This window comes from Melanostigma gelatinosum (assembly GCF_949748355.1).
Source record: "Melanostigma gelatinosum genome assembly, chromosome: 23".
NCBI lineage: Eukaryota > Metazoa > Chordata > Actinopteri > Perciformes > Zoarcidae > Melanostigma > Melanostigma gelatinosum.
In genome coordinates, this window is record NC_136656.1 from 11973420 (window position 1) to 11993868 (window position 20449).

At 43.0% G+C, this 20449-nt stretch overlaps 3 protein-coding genes across 3 annotated transcripts; 2 read left to right on the forward strand and 1 right to left on the reverse strand.

Moving 5' to 3' along the window:
- Nucleotides 1-896: 896 nt before the first annotated feature.
- On the forward strand, nucleotides 897-6947 carry cldn7a (claudin 7a). Its single transcript, XM_079295126.1, has 4 exons — nucleotides 897-1269; nucleotides 3554-3718; nucleotides 4863-4947; nucleotides 5747-6947. Exons 1-4 carry the CDS (start codon nucleotides 1047-1049, stop codon nucleotides 5913-5915), a joined length of 642 nt encoding a protein of 213 aa, XP_079151252.1. The 5' UTR covers nucleotides 897-1046; the 3' UTR covers nucleotides 5916-6947.
- Nucleotides 6948-8929: 1982 nt separating this feature from the next.
- On the reverse strand, nucleotides 8930-12309 carry LOC306796251 (uncharacterized protein). Its single transcript, XM_079295096.1, has 3 exons — nucleotides 12187-12309; nucleotides 11518-11867; nucleotides 8930-10324 (listed from the first exon to the last, which is right to left on the reverse strand). Exons 2-3 carry the CDS (start codon nucleotides 11699-11701, stop codon nucleotides 10245-10247), a joined length of 264 nt encoding a protein of 87 aa, XP_079151222.1. The 5' UTR covers nucleotides 11702-11867; nucleotides 12187-12309; the 3' UTR covers nucleotides 8930-10244.
- A 4939-nt stretch (nucleotides 12310-17248) lies between these two features.
- Nucleotides 17249-20258, forward strand: LOC306796679 (placenta-specific gene 8 protein-like; the record flags this gene model as incomplete). Its single annotated transcript, XM_079295739.1, has 3 exons — nucleotides 17249-17348; nucleotides 17530-17684; nucleotides 20097-20258. The coding sequence occupies 3 exons, from the start codon at nucleotides 17249-17251 to the stop codon at nucleotides 20256-20258; spliced, it is 417 nt and encodes a 138-aa protein (XP_079151865.1).
- Between the last annotated feature and the right edge of the window lie 191 nt (nucleotides 20259-20449).

The window sequence follows — 20449 nt, forward strand, 5'->3', positions numbered from 1 at the left end:
TGCGTTTCCGTTTGCACTGCAATTCGTTTTCTGTGTTTTTAAAGCATGTTTATTGGTGTTCTTACACTGTGTCATTTGTAAATGGAAAATAATGTGGAAAAAGTCACACTTTACTCAAAGTGGTCACGAATCTGGTCACGAATCTGCTCAGAGCCAGTGATTGGTGATCTGAGGTAAAAGGACGGTTGGGAGTTTACTTTGTGCTGTGACAGGGACCTGAGTTACAGCATCAATCTGGGTCAGTGACATGTAGACTGCATTGCCTACTGTACACACACACACACACACACACACACACACACACACACACACACACACACACACACACACACACACACACACACACACACATTGTTAAGGTAGAAAAGAAAAACTAAACTAAATATTAAAAGCCTCATTTGATAAAAAGCGATTTTCTTTTGTGTGAGTTCGATAGGACAAAGAAAGAAAAACACTTAAAACCTCTTGATCTCCCCAAAATGTCATCCTTAAATAGCCTCATAACTTTTTTTCCCCTGAATTGTACATATACTGTATTAAAGCCTGTATTTAAAATGTATTTGAAGCCAGTACATTAAATCCATGTTTTCAATGGTTTTGCAATTATATTTAAAATGGGCATATATTTTCAGACGTGCATATTTGCAGTTATAGGTATTCATTTGAAGAGAATTAAGAAAAAGAAGTAGAGAAGGAGCCACTGAAGAGCCCTTCACGGCTGAAAAGGTTAGAAAAATGTGAAAGACAACATGCTGAGTGGAAAGACGACCTGTTGCTTTGCTGGAAGCAGAGGGAACATTTCCCAGCAGCGACCACAGAGCATTGCAACTCCATGCATCAGCAGGCATGATAATTACACACCCACTTCACACCATTACCCACAACTCGGACGCCCATCCCCGCATGAAGACCCCCGGTACTATTCAGGACGGACACGGACAACACCAGCGCCTTTCAAAGAGACATCTCTGGAGCTTCGCGGTTTGCAATTAGAGGAGAGAGTAACAGGATCATTTAAGTTCATTTAGGGACTTTATTTGAAAACAATGGCGAACTCCGGTATTCAGCTGCTGGGATTTTTCTTGTCGTTAATTGGCATCGTTGGACTGATCATCGGGACTATTCTGCCGCAGTGGAAGATGTCCGCGTACATCGGGGACAACATCATCACAGCCGTGGCCATGTACCAGGGACTGTGGATGTCATGCGCTTTCCAGAGCACCGGGCAGCTCCAGTGTAAAATCTACGACTCCATCCTGCAGCTCGACAGTAAGTAGTCCTCCTCCTCACTATCGTGACAGTCATCAGTGGCTTTAATGCAGCAGGTGGGGTTGTGCTGCTCTTCGCACAGTCTCTTTGCTCATGCGTCTGCACCTGGAGACGCACCCGGTGCACCTGAGTGAGACCTCAACGGGCCACAGTGTTATCACGGATTACTTTTGCCACCTCAGGGTATTTACCTGCTCATCACGCAGTAATTACTAACATCAGTCTAACTACAGTACTAACTACAGTGGGACATTGTCGTCTTCATGCTGATTCCAGGTGGAAAAAAAGTTTGAAAGCAATTGGAACCCACACACACACACACACACACACACACACACACACGCACGCAGTTACATTTTGGGAAACCCTCCCCTTCTTAGAGTTTCCCAGTGCACTCACATTTCAACTCATAGACATAGTAGATGATGCCATATCCAACTTTCAAGAGATGATTTAGTGCTCCTTAATATGAAATCAGACTTGTGTTTTTATGGCCGTGGCTTCGTGTCACTATGGTGGCAAAAGGCACAACTCCACACCTTGTTTTCCCCAGTGTAAAACAAGATCTCTCTTTCGCCACCATGAACTAGAAACTACACTGCAAACACCACAACAGCTGTTTGCTTATTACTAAAGATGTTGCCAAAGTTATCAGTTATTCAAACCTTTCCGAGGAAGGGTGACCATGGTAACTCCAGTGCTGCAATACAGGCATCTGAATATCCTGCTGTACATCACCCAACACACACACACACACACACACACACACACACACACACACACACACACACACACACACACACACACACACACACACACACTTTTCCCATGCAGAAATGCACATTAATTCTATGCAAACTGGGAGTTCTGGTTTCAACACGTCAGGGTTGTTGGTAATAGCAGCTGCCCAAGAATCCTGCCGACTTTCGGCCTCATTTTATGACAAATTAGAAAATAGTGAGGCTTGTGTTTTTTAAGCCGTCTTTTGTAATGAACAGACACTCTAAGTTTTCTTTGTTTTTTTTAAATGTAATTGACATACTATCTACTGTATCAAGCACACTGCTGAGCTGGATTACTAACCAGCAATTGCTCGTCAACAAACTTGGGCCTCAGACTCTCAGGGGCCCTCAAAGGTGCTCTGTGCATCAGTCTGTGATAATGTGCTTATGTGCACATTAGTTTTGAAACTTACAATAACATCACTGAAGACAAATATCAGTTGAAACAATGAGGGTCTATTTGAAAGAAATAGATCGTTTTACCAAAGAACCACAAACACTTTTATTTGGGACCCACAGGCCATTTACCTCGTGAGCCGTGGCGTACCTGTGGACTCATGATTGGCTAAAATATTGCTGATATAGTACAGTCGCATGTAACTGCAGCTTTATGTCAACATTTTGTTGTTGCAAAAGCAACAGCCGCCTCTACTACAGGGAAGTATCATAAATATAGTATTTTTCATAAGTATCGTTCTCGACAGGGAATGGCATCCGATGTGCCACCTTTGTGAATCCACTGCAAAGCTGCAATAGAGCAGTGTGATATAACTCCAAGCCAGGATACTGTGCATCCTGCTCTCCATCTGCATTTACTATATAATGCACCCTATTGTTCCCTGATGTCGCAGTGTTTTATAGAGTTCACCCCCCCACTCTCTGTCCCTCTACTCTGCACCCGCCTCCCCTCGCTCTTTCTTTCTCTCTACCCGTCCCTCCGTCCCTGCTGGAGGGTTGTTTGTTTGGGCAGGGCAGGGATGGCCTAGACTGGCACAGACTGGTTCTAGGTGGACAGAAGGGGAGAGACAAAAGGGGGGGACTCACCCTGATAGGTTTATAGGGTGAGGAGGGGGGGGGGGGGGGCACTGACAGATGAGGATCCGCCACGGGGAAACAGAGCGTGTGAGATGAGGTTTTTCTGTCTGTTTGTGTGTTCATGTGTATCCCATGGTTTCTCTTCCAGGAAAAGCTCACATCCAAATGTCCTGACAGGCTACTGTGAGTGTAATTCACAACCTCTGGACACACGCATAAAGCCTCACTGATAGGTCAAGGCCGGTTTATTAGTCTTTCCTCATCATTTACCAGTTTTTGCTTCAGAGTTTTCACTCTCGATGAACTTTTTTGCTGTTGTTTTGAAGCCGCACTCCCACATTCCGCAAAACAAAAGGCCGTCTGTTTACTGCCTCCCCACACAGAACCAACACACTTTACCCGTACTCCTCTCATACATAACATTATGTTCCCCCTCTAATCACTTCCCTTCTCTCTGTCTGCCCCAGGTTCACTTCAGGCCACTCGTGCCTTGATGATAGTTGGCATCATCGTGTCCGTGGCAGGTCTGGGTGTGGCTTGCATGGGAATGAAGTGCACCACCTGCGGAGGGAACGAAAAGCTGCGCAAGTCCCGCATCGCCATGACAGGGGGCATCATCCTGCTAGTGGGAGGTGAGGATGACATGCGTTGAATTTGATTACATGCAGATGGATGACAAATTAAAGGGAAAACCAACATGAAGGTGTTGTTCCACTGCAAGCTGCAGGAACAGCTTCTGCGAGTGGAACTCCACTGGAGGGATCAACAGCATCAAATGACTTTCATCAATCCATTCAAACGACCCTAATACTAAAGCATGATCTGTGTCACTGCACCTCTGTGAGGCTTTAGTTACTTTGAGCAAATACTGTACATTGATAAAAACTGAAAAACGACATTATACTGTATATAATATATACTTTAAGTAAAGTATTACCAGGAAAAGTCACTTCAAAACACTAAAACACACAAACTTGGTGTCAGTGAGGGTTTACGGATACATCAACTGGGAACCATGAATGGCTATACAGAATTCTTGCCGATCCAACTTTTGCAGTCGATGTGGAGATATTTGAATCAAGGGAAAAGTTTAACCTGCCGGTGGCGCTGAATGTCAGGGAATCGGCACAATAGATATCTGTACTAAATGTTATGGCAATACGTCCTCGCTGTGTTGTGATGGTTCGGTGTGGACCAACGGTGCCATCCCTAGAATTACTCCACGAGTATTGCTGAAATAGTAATATACACAAGAAAAGGGTCGTGACCCAATTTCAGTCCAACAATTTCTGCTGAGGGGGTGAAATATCTCGCGCACAATCAACTGAAACTTGGCTGCTCACAAGCCACTGTATGGGCCCGATGCTAATCTACATTGTTGTCCATGGTACACATTATAATCAATACAGACCCGGTTACATAACGTTTCATCAAAACTCATCTCATCATCACATTTTTGCTTAGATCTTGTACACATCATACAGTGGGTGGGAGGAGGTTTGATCCCGAGTCCAAAAAGCTTTCCTCCCACTCCTCTGCTGCAGCCCTCCAGAGGTCATTAGACTCAAGGAGTCCAGTACTTCTGCCACTGATTCTAACATAAGAGGTCGAACTGGCTGTGAAGAGAACAGAAAACCCCTAAAAGCTAATGGTGCTGGAGTCGATAGCTAGCCGCCCGGTGACTATAAAGGGGGTAAAAGCATGTCTGCCCTCTCAGGTTTTGATGACGTGCTGATGGACTGAGTGATCTTTGTTGTTGGCTTTCTCTCCTCTCAGGGCTGTGTGCCATCGTAGCGTGCTCCTGGTTTGCTCATAATGTGATCCGGGCTTTCTATAATCCCTACACTCCAGTCAACACCAAGTAAGTAACCTCCAAAACACAGTGGGTTCAAGTCCCGTGACAGTTTGACATCTTGGGATAATTGCTCACTCGCTTGCCGATAGTTCGATGAGAAGATCCATTCCACTCTCATATCTGTTAGTTGATTATGAAGCTACAGCCAGGAGACAGTTAGCGTAGCTTAGCATTAAGAGTGACCACAGGGGGAAACAGATAGCCTGGCTCCGTTTAAAGGTAAATTACACCTACCGGCACCTCTAAAGCTCATTCATAAACACGTTATTCGTTTAATTTGTACAAAAGTGCAATTACCACACAATGTGGTTCGACAATAATTCTACAATTTTTTTAACCTTCATTTGAAATGATTACCGTACATTTAATATTGCTGCTTGAAGTGACCCTACGTCACTTCTTATCAAAGAAATAACACACTCATCAGTAATGAAACACACCCTTGATCGATGTAATACACGACAGTCTAACTTGACCTGAAGCTTTTTGAGGCTAATCTTAGCTAATGCTATCAAACTTAAGATAGATATTCCTGTAGTTGACACAACTCTTATACTTCTCCACTTGTGCTACTCTGACATGGCATTTTAGCATTTGGCATTATCCCATATTCTGCACTTTTGTGCTGCTCTTGAGGTACAGCCTCGCTTTAAGTAAAACACCTGAGTACATGTGATCTGATGAGATAGAAATGTTGTCTTTGCTAAAATGGAGAAATCTAATTTTCCCAGAGGTTCAATTGTCAATGGAACTCCAAATCTGTCACTTTAAAATGACTGCCCCAATACGATGTTGTGTTCCTCAGGTTTGAGTTCGGCGCTGCCATCTTCATCGCCTGGGGCGGCTCCCTCCTAGATGTCCTGGGCGGAGCCATGTTGGCTGCTTCTTGTCCACGAAAGAAACAAGTGTCCAAGTACCCGTCCATGGCCAGTTCTCGCTCCGGTCCGCCGAGCAGCACTAAAGAATATGTCTGAAAGCGCCCGGGACACCAACAGAAGCTGACAAAGACGCCCCCTCCTTTTTGCAGCAGTGGCGAGGAGTAAACCGAAGGTGTGAATCATAGAGGCAAAGAATTGCTGAAATGGGACTTTCTTTTTTAATTTTCTTCAGGCAGACCTTTGGTAACCCCTTGATCATCATGTGGCACTCTCAATTCTTTCATGAATGATGTCTCTCACCCCGTCCACACATTCTACAATTGTTTACAAGTGATCTTCACAAATACATTATAATTAGATCCCCTGACTTAATAGACAAGCCCTCGGGGTGTAACCTGTTGAATTGTAGCCTAAATGGTGGATTAAAGCCAACCCTTGCACCTCCATGTTATAACCAGCATCTATTAGTGTTTGCCATGTAATTGAAAGTAATCAATTCCAGTTTGATGTCTAGGCAGCGACTCAGGGGCTCTGTACAACAGAGACATAGGGTGACAATACTGTGTTTTATATTAGCGGTTGGAGGTTCTAAAATAGACGCTATGATGAGCGAGGTGTGATTTCACACACAGGGCTCAGTGTGTAGGGTGGCCGTATCACACAGGCCTTTTACTACAACACTCACTCCAGGCCCTACCGCTTTTCATACCAGTGTGTTACAAACCCAGCTCCGATATGAAATATTTGATCATGTAGTCACTGTGCCGTAATCACTCTGATAGCTTCCATATCAGCCACTATGGTATCAAACTGCCACTATTTATTTGTGACAAACCTCGGATAAGGTGTTGGCTCCTGTGTAGGTTTATATAGGAAGTAGATCCCTGTGGCCCAGTTCTAGCTCTCAGAGATTATAAAGTCATATTTTTATTAAGATGTGTTGTGCTCTGAACAGTGTCTGCTCTTTTTTTTTAAATGTCATAGTTTTATACACCTGGCTCATCGTGAGAAGTGAACGGATTTTTAACATGTCCAACAGTACTTAAAATAAAGATATTGCAACATTCTCAATTGTGTGGTGTTGATAGTAACTAGATCGTACTTCTTCTCCATTAACACAAACACTAATACCGAAATTACTTTGACAAAACTCTCCTTAGAGTCGATAACAATAATTTACTGTTATTTTCAAAAGGAAAAACAACAAATGTGTTCATTAAAGCTCCTCTCTACGGCAGCATTGATATAGCAGCAAACAGCAGCTATTTAAGACGTAGTGGAGTAATGTCTGAGCAGAGCATGAAGTCACTCTCCCTCTGTGTGCTTTGTTTACATCGTCAGCCCGGCAGTGCTGGCATTTTATTGCATGCTAGTGCATGTGAGCGTGCCCCCACTGGAGGTCTCATGGCCGCCGCGCTGCACTGCGTCCATGCAGCAAAGCGCCCACCCGCAGTTCCCCCTCAGTTTAACATTGATTACCTTTACATGCACACTAATATCCCACTATCATTCTGAATATGACAATATTCCATATTTGAATCGTGTCATGTTTGTTTTTGCTGCTTTGGCTGTCAAGGCAAGGCAAGTTTATTTGTAGAAGCACTTAGTCAAAGCACTTTGTGAACTCTGTTTTTAAAGGTGCTGTATAAATAAAGTTATTATCATTATTATGTAAACAACATACTCCGTTTGGATTATTTGATGGAGCCCTTATTCCGAATGGGGCATTTTCAGCTCTGTGTGTTGAACACAGACCAGCTAGCCGACAGTTTGCAGAGAGGCATGCCCAAAAGAGAATCCCGCATTTCTGCCCAGGAAGGAGAAACAAACCGACTCTTAATAAACATTGTGAAAGACTTGGATATCAACAGTCTTTTGAATATGCACACATATTAACACCCACCTTTTCAAGAAGGTTGTTTGAAGGAACGAAAGAGAGAGGCTGCGTTCGAACAAGTCCGCCATGGATTATGTGTGCACGGCTGCATGTAAATGTTAGTGGGATGATCATTTTCATTAGCCACATAAACAGCTTAGATAGGAATATTGTATTTTGTTTTTTGAGTAATTAATGAACCTGAAAGATCGCGTGCATGTAAATGTCGTCACTGTTAGCACTGGTAGCACCGTTAGCCGTCGCCATGCTGAGAGCAGTGTAGCGGCAATAGGCGATACCATTTTAAATGTAACACTTGTAAAGAGCATCAAAACATAAATAAAATATGTTCTTCGTAATTATTGTTGCTGTACTTGTCTGACACAAGAGAGTCGTTGTCATTCATCTGCTGAAGGAGGAACATTTTTAGTATTGACATACTATATTTATACATAATATGAAGTAATAACATGATGTGACACCTTGTGTACAACTAGAGAGAGGACTCTTCAGTAAAGTACTTCAGTAGCCTTTTGAAAGAACACATATTTGCATATTCATAGCATAATATGATCTGCAAGGAGCAGATCATATTATTTTTTTTTAATATCATATCAGACACATTGTTATTGAAAGCAGAGTGTGTTTTAAAAGATGTCTCTTTTTCGGCCACATCACATTAATGTAATATTCTACATATGGTGCTGACTTAAACTGATTTCGATTTGTTCAGGTGTCTATAATACAAGTTGCTGCTGCCCCCCCCCCCCCCCCCCCCCCCCACAGTGGTGCATTGCTTTGCTCCCCGTGCTGCTACTCCATCTCTTTCTCCAAACTCCCTCTCATGAGACTATTACCCTGACAATTATGTAAATGTCTTTTGAAGTTTGGGAACACAAATTGGAAACAAGTGCATCAAAACAATGAACAACAGAGATTCCACAAAGATTCATCTTTAATTTTCCCGAGATGCATTATGAAAAGTCGACCATTTCCATGCAAACGGTAGCGCAACAACTCCAAAGACAATCTCAGAGTCAGAGAGCGGGGCTGTGAAATGCAGGCGCTTCCTTCACGCAAAAAAAAGTTAAAGTGAACGAGTAACAATTTCACAGCCAACTAAGTAACATGACATCAGCATGAGCCTCTACCGACAATAGCATGTCATTTCAAGGTCCACTGCAATCTTTAAAAAACCCAAATACCCCCCCCCCCCAAAAGCATCAGTGTTAAGATTGTCTCAGCAGTGAGACCTAATCACAGGGAGCTGCTTGTTTTCATCATCTCACACTGTAATTGTGAAGTAAAGGTTGACATTATCTTTAAAGAGTTCACTTTGAACCCGAAAGACACTCTGACACCATCTGTGTGTAGCTTAAGCAGACGACTGCTGTAAATATTAATACAAAGTAAGTGTTGTTCATGGTCACATGTCTGTGTGCCAATCTATTTCAATCATCGATCTGATACAGCGTCAAATATCATTTGGCAATCGATTCAAAAGGGCTAGGACTGTACATGTCTTTCATCACAGTTGTCTGGCCAACTGGGAAACCCGTCCCTTTGAAAGCTAACAAAACCCTCCATGAATCTGTTGTTGTTGACAACATTTTACTGCTGAGTCAGCGGCCCGAGCCAACAATGAGCTCCGGGAAAACGTTGACTCTGCATGATCTAAAGAGCATAACGGTGCTTGCGGTTTTTGAAATACTTCTACATTAGCCCTTAATAACAGGATACCAGTTACGTGTTTTGATGCTTTAAACAGACTCCATGCATAGAATTCTGCAACATGTCACTGCACATAACAGGCATTCCCACAAAGTGCACCATTTGGAAAACATATTAAATCTCAGTTATAGATGACTGAAGCAATTTTCCATTCAGAAACGAGTAAAAAACATTTAGAAGCCATAACAACACAACAACGTGTTTTCTTCTCAGTTTTTTTTTTTTCAAACAATAAATATTTAGCAGTAGTTGTATTTTTTTTCCTTCAGTAAATAGCGAGCTTCCGTCCACTGGATAGTACAGCACTTGCATCGGTGTGAGAGTAGAGAACGACAGTCATTGCACAACCAAAGCGTAACATGTCACTCGTGTGTTAGACACAAACAGGTCTGTGTTCCCTCAGGCAGCCAACCCACAGACTTAGAAACCCTCACCAGAAAACAGGCAGGTGAGAAGCTGCTTTTCACCAAAACCATTTGCTCAGTGCAACTTTAGAAATGTAGCCCTTGTTAAAGAAGCTCTGAAAAATAAAGACACTTCCTTCCCCTCAAGTCCTGATAATCTCCTGCCTACCGAGGTACAGAGTAGAGAGCGATGCAATAAAATCCATTCACAGTCTGACCAAAGGTAAGATAAATAAACACTATGTACAATCAGGGCCTAGGCTTCAGCTGCCGCTAAATGAGGCAGTTTTTTTGTGTCTGGTTTGAGCCATCAGAAGCTTCAGTCGGACACGTGACAGGATCAAGGCCAAGATCACTGGCGGGGAGTTTTGGCGTCCTGGGGGATTTCATTTTTTTGGCACTTCTTGGTGAAGTTTAGGAGATGGGCGACATAGATGCAGGACACTGCCCGTTGTTGTTCATGATGTCGTCCAAGTCTTCATCGTCCAAGTCCACTGAGGAGAAAGGGTCAAAGGTCAGGAATGTGTGCCTCTCAGTGAATGCGTTGATATAAGATGTTATCTTACATGTATAAAATGTGACCTTTATGTATTCAAATGACGAAACATAACTATGTTATATATTTTGGGAAGTTGTGGACTTAAATTTTCCCATAGATTTCCCTCCCAAAAAAACCTCCTGAAGAAGCTCCTAACCGGGAGAAGCTGACTGCAATGACGGTCATGGTCGTGAAGACAACAAGTCCCATGATCCCAGCCTTCACGATGTCACCAATGATTGATTAAGAGCAGCAGAAAATTATGTATTTAATGGAATAGTTTGACATTTGAGGTTCTCATTTGATTGGCCAGGCTGCTTCCTGTCGTTTTTTTTATGCTAAGCTAAGCTAACTGGCTGCTGGCAGTAATGGACAAACATGACAGTGGTATTAATATTCTTGTCTAATTCTCTTCAGGAAAGAGCAAACAAGCATATTTCCAAAAATGTCAAACTATTCCTTTCAAGATTTTACGACTTGTGATTACCATCCGTGCCTCAGAGGCTGTAGTATCTGCGGATCAAGTTTACCCGATACTCAGTGTACTTGTACACAGCCTTGCTGACAGCTAGGGATGCAACTGTCAGCTACGTTTTCAAAAATCAACCGAATATTCACCAAATATTCTTCAAGAAACTAACAATCAATGTATGAAGGTAATAAAAAATAGTGTGATTGTTATATCGTAGAAGTAGTGGTATTGCACTCCGAATGATTAGATCACCACTTCAGCTGTATAACCTTGCATGTGAAAAACATAAGCGAACATTGAGTGCATCAGTAGGTTAATTCCTGCGTGGTCGGTGTAGACTTTTATTTTTTTATCCAAGAGGGAGATTTGTTTTTACAGCCAGTACTACATAGAGGTTATTCATGGTTCAGCTTCAGAATATAACCAAAGAAGCATCTTCTAAAAAGAAACTTTTGAAAGAAAATGAGCTTTTAGTCTTTGTCATTGTAATAACTGCGTATGTAAAGTGGCCTCGTATTTATTTGTTCACAGTTCACAGTCTGTGTGGTTTTTATTTGACACCATGGCAGGTGTTACTATGCGTGTAGCTGTTGTATGTTGTCACTGTCATGTGTCTGAACCAAACAAAGAAAACACACAGCTTTACTTAAGGAGAAGCCCAGCAGTCACCCACCCACCTTTCTTGGTTCGACCAATCTGTCCCAGCTTGGGTGCCCTCTGCCCGAGTCTCTGGGGATTGGCCCCGCCGCCGTCGCCGCTGTTAACCTGGGGGTGTCCCGGGTTGTACTGCCCTTCCGGACCCGGCTGCCGCGGCGGCCCGCTTTGCGGGATGAGCTCTGGGATACCTGATGCTCCGTACATCTCGAGAAGGCGCTTTCTCCTGATTGGCCGCTAGATGTCCGCACAGCCCAAGCTTTTGTGTCGTGTCGAAAAGCTTCTCACTTCCGCAATGGCATTCAACACACGACGAATGTATGAACGACACACGACAGAATGCTGGAGATAACAGACGGAAAGTCCTCGTAGCCTGTGAAAGAAAGTAAACACGTCTGTCAGAAACAGCTCTCATGCGTCAGAGAGCGGCCAGCTCTTGGCAAGTGCGCACAAACACTTCCCCGCAGTTTATGCTGAAACAAACGATGCGCTCTAATGTGTGTTGTCCCACTCTATTACAACTAGCAGGTGTAGCAGATGCCTTCCTGGACATGACAACAGCTGAGCAGGACAATAACGTGGCTTCCGTTTGATACACTGTTATAAACTGCGCGTGTCCGCCCGCCTCTAGAATCAGCAGTGACAGATCGATCCTTCAGGGGTACTGTTAAACACGATAGATGTGACCTCACCTCTTCTTCACCGAGGCCGCAGTAAAGAGCCCAATCTGGTAAAAGCGGCTCCTGAGAAGAACAGTGTTGTTGCTGATCAGATCTCTCCCTCTGTCTCTCTCCCGCTCTCTCTCTCTTCTCTCTCTCTCTCCCTCTCTCGCTCCCTCTCTCTCTCTCGGCACAACACCGAGGAAGCGTCGATTTAAAGGGGCCTCTCGTCGTTTTCTCGGCCTTGGGGATTTCCTCGTATTGTGTCTTGACTGATAGTGACGCGGACGTCAGCGCGCGCTCGATATAAGTGACAGTCCTGACACTTCGGATTGTACAGCGGAGGTGTGCCAAAGTTTTCGAGGGGCGCAGTGCGTAATTACGCACCTTAGGTAATGAGAGAGTGACTCAGGCGCCAGCCAATGACGAGACACTGCTTATCCCCATACACAGCACATGTAATGCTTTATGTCGGAGGCAGCAGTTCACGTCAGCTCACTAACTGCAGCTCTCGTCCATATAGAAAAACATAAATATCCAACTCGTGAAGTAGATTAGTGATGTATTGGCAATAGATTATGTCCTCATTCATTCATTAGTTCTTTGTCAACAACTGCTGCTTGTTGATATAAACTCACTCTGTTTCTTCATTGATTTGAGTTTTCCCCTTCTCTGAACATTACCCTAAACCCAACCAGCGATCTCTGCAACACCTAGCCACGACCTAATGTATCTAGACCACAGGTGGAAGCAAGTCATTTTTTAGTGTCAGCTCTTAGCACTCAAGTCCCAAGTCAGGCTGACAAATCTTGAGTCTTTCGAAGCTTTCAAAGATACCAAACATTTCTGGCTGAATTTGAGGGAAACACACACATATAATTCATTCAATGAAGAATAAGCTGACACAGAATTGGCCGAAGTAGAATACTGTCGGACAATGTGGAAATGTGGGATATTTGTACTCCAAAGGGTACTTCTGCAATTATCAGGGGGGCCGAAAACAAGGTCTAGTAGTTAAGCTGATTCTGAAAAAAGTATTACAAGTATTACAAATTAGTATGAAGCTGATTTTAGGAGGTTTATTGTCACTAAAGTCAGTAACCTTCCACCTACAATAAACGACTGCAAAAGGATAAAATCTTGGGTAAAAGTTCAACCCATATTTTGATGTTTTCGTTTGTTGGGAATGTGTTATCTCGATTATCCATCACATGAATCCATGCACAGTTGAGAGATTACAGAAAAGAAATACCCCCTGAGACTTGCCAAGACTGATCTGCCCGTAGATCAAACTCTGCAGACCCACACGGTTGGTATATATAATCGTCAGTGTGTCTCTTCCCCTGAAGAACAATCTAACACTTTGTCATTGAGCGGCGCAAAACCCACCGCCATCATGTCCAGGATCACAAGTCTTACTCTCCTGCTCATCATTCTGGTTGACACCTTTTACGGCAGCACAGGTACATACAAAGAAAATAGATTTTGGACAAATGCATCTTATGATATTGCCAACATCAGCGACACAGGAAATGGGATGAGGCGGTTGATGGGTAATGTATTGTTGTCGCCCATTAATGATTTCTTGCTGTTTGTCTTTTTCCACTGTGTAAAGCTCCACAAGCCGGATTTCATGTGTCCAAAGTGCACATCCGCAAGTGCAGGTGCAGAGGTGAGTGTCCCCTGGTCTTTCATACATTTTGGTTAAAGATTTGAAATGGTGAAAATCAGCATGGAAAAAGAGTGTGATCACCGGGGCTGTTAGATACTGTCATGGGGATTCCTATTGGCTGAAAGAAAGATTGGTTTTCTACAGACTTTTCTACAATACAGTCAGCAGAGAATATGGCATTAACAGGGGTTATGATCCGAGTGTCTATGGGGCTCATTTCAATGACCACCTCTGTCTTCACTGCAGTTTTTGCCAATGGAAAAATAAAGTGTCGCTACCCACTGTTTCCCACAAACCACAAAGAGAAACAGAATCTGATCAAATGCTTCTGCAGCAAAACAAACCAGCACAGTGAGTGAACTGACATTGTATGTGGGTGTGAGATGGAGAGATTTCTTTTCTCTCTTCTGTGCTACTATTCAGTAAAGATGCTTCATTTGTTTCCATTTTTTCCTCTAAATGTGTAGAGTTTCCAGAGTTTAAAGCAGCCTGCAGAACACGGCTTCCTGGTTTTCCAATCTCCCTGGTATGAATCAGAGGATGTCAAAGGGGGAGCAGGAGAGAAGGACCTTGAACACGACTCTTTAGGAATCATATCACAACACACAAGATCAAGTCGTCATCACATGATGTTAGCCGTTACATCCCATTATGTCAGGTCACATAACTGTCACAACATGACATGACACACAATGAACTCCCTTATGCATCACATCAACCTTGTAATGTACGATTGATATCTGTGACCTCAAATACATTGTAAATAAAGACATTTTCTATTGCAGAGACTTTGTTTGTCTCCTTTGTTTGTGTGTGTTTGAACGTAAGCGGAGTTGAGCGGCAGTTTGACATTTCGGGAAATACGCTTCTTCACTTTGTAGCCAAAAGTATCGATACACCTCTCAGGTCTGTACAGTGAATGTGAAGCTGCAGCCAGCAGTCAATTAGCTTAGCTCAGCACAATGACTGGAAACTGGAAGACAGCTTCACTGTCTCACATTTATGGAATGTGTACAAAAACCAAAGTGTAAAAGCAAAAATTAGCTGTATTATGGCGGTTATGTGCCAGATTACTTCTCAAATGAACTGTTCTGTTTTTTTTTTTGCTGACCAAAGTTAACTGACTGCTTGCTACGACTTAATTTACCAAACATATGTGAGTTTGGTATCAATCTTCACATCTAACTCTTGGCTCTTTAAAAAGCAAATATTTCCCAAAATGTTGAATATTGCCTGAATTCCTTTCATTGCTGAAACAGGTTTGAAACATTGGTTGAAACATTCATCACACTTTCAGGTATTTGTACAATATTACATCAAGTTCTGATTGTCAGATCTTTTTAAGACATATTTTTATTTTTAAATAATAAATCCCTGGAATTTACTTAATTTAATACTGTAGAAATTGAATTGTCATTGTCAGTTTTGACTGTGAATGATCCGGTTTTGTATTTTTGGGTGCGATACTCTCTCACCCCCCATGAATGTCCCCTTCCGTAATCCTCTGTGTGATCACCTGTGTCAGCTGCAGCCCTGATGGAAGAGGAGGCAGCTTTTGCTTGATAGGGGTATGATTCACTCCACTGGGCCTTTCCTGTTTCAGAACAATGACAAATCGGATGTTACAGTGAGGATTTTTTTAAAATGTTGCACAGCTTTAAAGAAAACCCTTACATATGATGCAATTTCAAATGGTGAAATTCCACTGCTTGTGTAAATATTATCATTTGATTTGATGTATTTTTCACCGAGCAGAATCCTAAAAAGAGCAAAATTAGCAGAGCTCACTTGAAAATAAGAATAAATAAAAAGAGAATCTGTATGTCCTATTAATACTCTCAATGATATGATACACAGTTTTACCTATAAGTGCTGCGTGATGACATTTTGTGATTTCTTGGTGTCTCTTACTCAACTGGTACAGATCAGGAGAGTCCAGTGGTGTAACTCAGACATCAACTTATCTCTCATCGAGGTCTCTGAACAAAACACTACAGGTCAGCAGAGTAAACTGTCATGGGAGCACATTGCCTTGTTTACCCACCTTTTCATATTTACCCCAAAACACTGCAGTCAAGCAAAGAGCACACCCACACACACACACACACACACACACACACACACACACTCACACACACATGTGAACGTCAAAGTGAGATGACAGAAAGAGAGGAAACGTCTCATAGTACTTAACAAAAGTGGCCCGTACTTGTTTTTCCGGGATTTTGACAACTAAACCCTCAGACGGGTGAGTCATCTATTCTTTATAAAAAATAACCCTGGTTACATATTTCCGGTTAAACTTCACGGATGTAAATCATTCTTCAGAGTACAGCAGGCTGGCTCTGAGCCACGCATGTACCAGGAAAAGGGAAAGCTCTGGAGGGACCTCGCTCTACTCTGAGTTTGGAGCTGAGGAGCAGAGCTAAAGAATAACTCAGGTCAGGAGACAGAGGCGTTTAATCCGTAGTGAGTGAGGGGCGTGGACGCTTGTTCTGGTTGGTTGACCTTAACTTCTGACTGGGATAAGAGGTTTCCTGTGGATGTTGGCTTTGGTCAGAATTATGGGTCACGGATGCAAAGTTTGCTGCCTTGTATCCTCTTATTTCTCTAACTGGTGTTAATGTGTAGAGTTATTTAGATCGCAGGGGGCAGATAGCAGCACTGCAGGCCGAGTACTCACTTGGATGCAAACGAGTAGATCAGCTAGCAACTGAATCGTATATTAGTAGTATTAACTAATTATTTATTTTGCTAGATATGTTTTGGAGGAAACATAACTGCCTCTTCCTGGCAACCTGGTTTTTCAAAATCAGAAAGTGTTGACATCAAACAATCTAAGTGATGCATTCAAATGCAAATAGTACAATTTTGAGGTATTTGGACAGAACTTGAGGATATCAATTTCTCACTACTTTATACTTCTCCACTACATTTAACTCTTTCCTTAAACACTTTCCTTCAAATCACTAAATAATAATATATTATTGAGAATTCTAACCAAACACAATGTATGCTTGGGGGAAATCTAAAAGGCTAACAATGTTAATACGCATTCGTTGGATATTTAGCTCTTCATTTTAAGTTGAATTCAGGGTTACATGCTCTGAATTGTCTCTGAATGTTGGCAATTTAAGACTGAATGCACCTAATCACATTGAATTAATGATAAAAAATGAGTTGATCTAATTAATTTGATTAGAAGAGTCTACAATGTTGAACCCAGAGTGGAATAAGCATTGTACGTGAAAAGTGCAAAATACAAGGGGAACTCATTGGTAACTGAGGCTTTTCACAAGTTAGAAAGGATGTGTTCTTTATGTGAACAAACAGTCGGAATAGCATCACAACCATAACATAACCCCCCCCCCCCCCCCCCCCCCCCCCCTCTCTCCTGCATGGTCGTGGATGGCCAGCTCAGCTATGTCTCAACAGGTGGTCCAGGTCCAGCCGGAGAGCAGGGTTCAGGAGAAAGGTCAATGGAGTACTGGCCTGTGTGAGTGCCATAAAGACATGGGAGACTGTAAGTGTCCAAACATTATATACAGTATACAGTATGATATCAAATACGATGAGATGTCTACGCTGAATGCAAAAAAAATGCTTTCCTGAAATAATAAAACATTAGGTTTTTGTGTACTGTGAGTTAATCTAGTGTGTGTGTGTGTGTGTGTGTGTGTGTGTGTGTGTGTGTGTGTGTTTAGGCTGCTTTGCCCTGTGCTGCCTCCCAGTGTTTACCTGTAAGGTGACCAGTGCAGTGGGCTCCTGTCCCTGCCTGCCCCTGCTGGACTGTATCGGCTGCGTACCACCGGCCTCTCTCGCCATGAGGGCGTCTGTCAGGGAACGATACGGCATACCGGTAATACAGCACAGATAGGATTTGACATCTTGTGGGGGGGATGTATACCTAATTGAGACCCAAATAGATTTTTAGGCATTCTAATATCACATGGCTTATAAAATAGTGCATGCTGTAAATGGGAAAAACAATCTCAGCGGGTGAGGATGTCCCCAGACCCCAGGAGCTTTGGATAATTAGGATTGCTGCTGAGAAGACGGAGACGCTTTAGTGATGAAACACAATAGCAGCATGCGGGGGAAATAGCTGCAGCATCATGACACAGCACAGCATAATGACACAGGTTATTACTTAAGCAATGCAAACAATGTTTGGAGTCTGTGACATCAGATGAAGTTAAAATATATGCTGAGGATGCAGTGAAATCAGGACACGGTTATTAAATGTATGAATCTCCACTAGAGCCATAAATAACTTAATGAATAAACAACTAGCTGTTAGTGCATTTAAGATACAGCAAGCTGCTCAGGCTGCCCACCCACTGCTTGTCCACACTAAACACTCACACACCTGCATGCACGACCACAGATCTCAATAGACATCGGGTCACTGATCACTGCACATAACCAATACCGAACAGATGTTCCACACGCAAACAGCACATGCCGGGGCCAAGTTGTGTGAGTCTGATGTTGGATAAGCGAAGCGTTTCTGGGACAGTGAAGAGAAGAAGAGATAAGGCAGGAGGTGGGAGTGGTTGGAGGCCAGGCAGGCAGAAGCTGGAGCGCTGCCATCGGAGAGAAGGAGGTGGTTGGTAATGTTGGCTCCTCTGGAGGTGGAGTGGGCCGTGGATCGCTGTCAATACAGCATGAGCTAGGAAGGTGCCAGAAGTTCTTATGAAAACAAGTCACAGCATGTAGGCTATTTGTAGCGCACACTCTCTCATGGATGGAGGGAGACAATGCTGTAACGGTGGTGTATCACGAGAATAAAACTGTGGATTCAGTCAGATGACTTCACTCATTTGCATATTCATTAAAAGTTGTTTAATGAAACAACTATTGGATGGAATGCCACCAAATCTTACTGATACCAATCTCGCCTCGCAGGTTTTCCGTGGATCCTGGTTATACCTGGACCCTGGTCTGGCCTCTTGCCGTGGTTCTGTCGTATGCATTGAATGTGTTGTAACTGTGTTATGTTGTTAATACACATGACATCTATTGCACTTCTGTCCATCCTGGGAGAGGGATCCCTCATCTGTTGCTCTCCCTAAGGTCTCTTTTCTCCCCGTTAAAGTTTTTTTTTTGGGGGAGTTCTTCCTGTTCCGATGTAAGGGTCCCGGGTCAGAGGTTGTCATATGTGTACAGATTGTAAAGACCTTTGAGGAAAATTTGTGATTTTGGGCTATACAAAAATATATTTTATTTTATTTAATTGAAATCTCTGAAAGACATTTAGGGTCCTCAGAGGATGAGTCAGAAGTGATGACTTTTCCTCAAGCACCGTTTTGACAGCATAGTTTTGACGGAATCTAAACAACTATTATAATCCCAAAGTTGCACGGTTGCACGGTGCACGATTCAGATCTATAGACCTGCAATGATGTTTGGGGGCGTAGTGATAATTTTAGTCGTTGTCACCCTCCCACATTGAATCCACGAGAGAGCCAGCGCAGCAGAGAGAAAGGGTGCTGTTGAGCAGATCCCAGGTCTGTTGCTCAAGAAAGGCATGCACGTAAACATAAAGATTGTTTTTGCTACTTCTAGACACTCAACAAGTTGCAGGCAGATCCTCAGACCTGTAAAGATGCTTGTCAGGTGGAGAGATTATTTCGTAGATTATGCCACGATTGCAATGCAACAATTGCTGTTTTTGATATTATGTACTTATTGCATATTACGTAACAATAATGTTTGGACTTGACAGCGATGATGCAAGAAGTAAGACAGAGAAATGCCTTCTTGGTGTTTCTCAGACTTTATTGAGTTATCAAATCTCACCCACTAACATTTCCATCTTGACATTACTGACAAGCTCTTTGTCCTGGTTGCTGTTGCTAACAGCAAAGACTTGGCTGCAAGAAACTCTCTCTCCTCTCCCTGAGGACATCAACTGAAGCAGAAGAGCTTGATTATTACTGTTACACTGACAAATACATTGCCTTCTATGAACTTCAAGCTGCCGTATTATACATTACTACTTTATTGCTAATTTGGTATTTTGAAACATAAGAAATGAATGTTAAACTACAACTAAACTACTATTAAATTACACTCCAGATTCTCGTCAAACTAACTTCATGTAATACTGCAAATTACAAAGTGTATCATAGTACAACAGGCAAATGAAACACAGATCTGCTGCATTGTATATCAGTAACAATTTATTTTTTTTGCACCTGAATGCAAATGGTCACCTTTTGTTCGAGCCTCCCACCTGTGTTCAGGCCGCTCTGCGTGTGTCTTACAGGGGGGGGTGTGGAGCGACTGCCTGTATGGATGCTGCTGCTATCCGCTATCTTGGCTCCAGATCTCCAGAGAGCTGAAGAGAAGAGCAGCATCCCACGCCTCCTCCTCTTCCTCAGCCAGATACACCGCTCTGACCTCCCTGCAGGGGGCGCACTTGGTCTAGACCGCATACATGCAGCACTCAGTCTTCTGTGCTCTGCTGCAGCTTGCCCTCCAGTGTACAGGAGTTGATTGAATCACACTTCCTCTGATCTGCAGCCACTCCCTGTTGCCTTCAGAGAACTCAGCAGGGACCCGATCTGTCCCACAGAGAGGAAAGTTCAGTCGTTCCCCAAATGAAGTGATGAAAAGTCA

What these genes read in the sequence shown, in the direction of transcription:
- cldn7a (XM_079295126.1), top strand. Translation starts at nt 1,047, where the DNA reads ATGGCGAACTCCGGTATTCAGCTGCTGGGATTTTTCTTGTCGTTAATT. An exon ending in CTCCATCCTGCAGCTCGACA is followed by an intron (nt 1,270 to 3,553) that starts GTAAGTAGTCCT and finishes TGTCTGCCCCAG; the next exon opens with GTTCACTTCAGGCCACTCGT. An exon ending in CATCATCCTGCTAGTGGGAG is followed by an intron (nt 3,719 to 4,862) that starts GTGAGGATGACA and finishes CTCTCCTCTCAG; the next exon opens with GGCTGTGTGCCATCGTAGCG.
- LOC306796251 (XM_079295096.1), bottom strand. Translation starts at nt 11,701, where the DNA reads ATGTACGGAGCATCAGGTATCCCAGAGCTCATCCCGCAAAGCGGGCCG. An exon ending in GATTGGTCGAACCAAGAAAG is followed by an intron (nt 10,325 to 11,517) that starts GTGGGTGGGTGA and finishes CTTTCTCCTCAG; the next exon opens with TGGACTTGGACGATGAAGAC.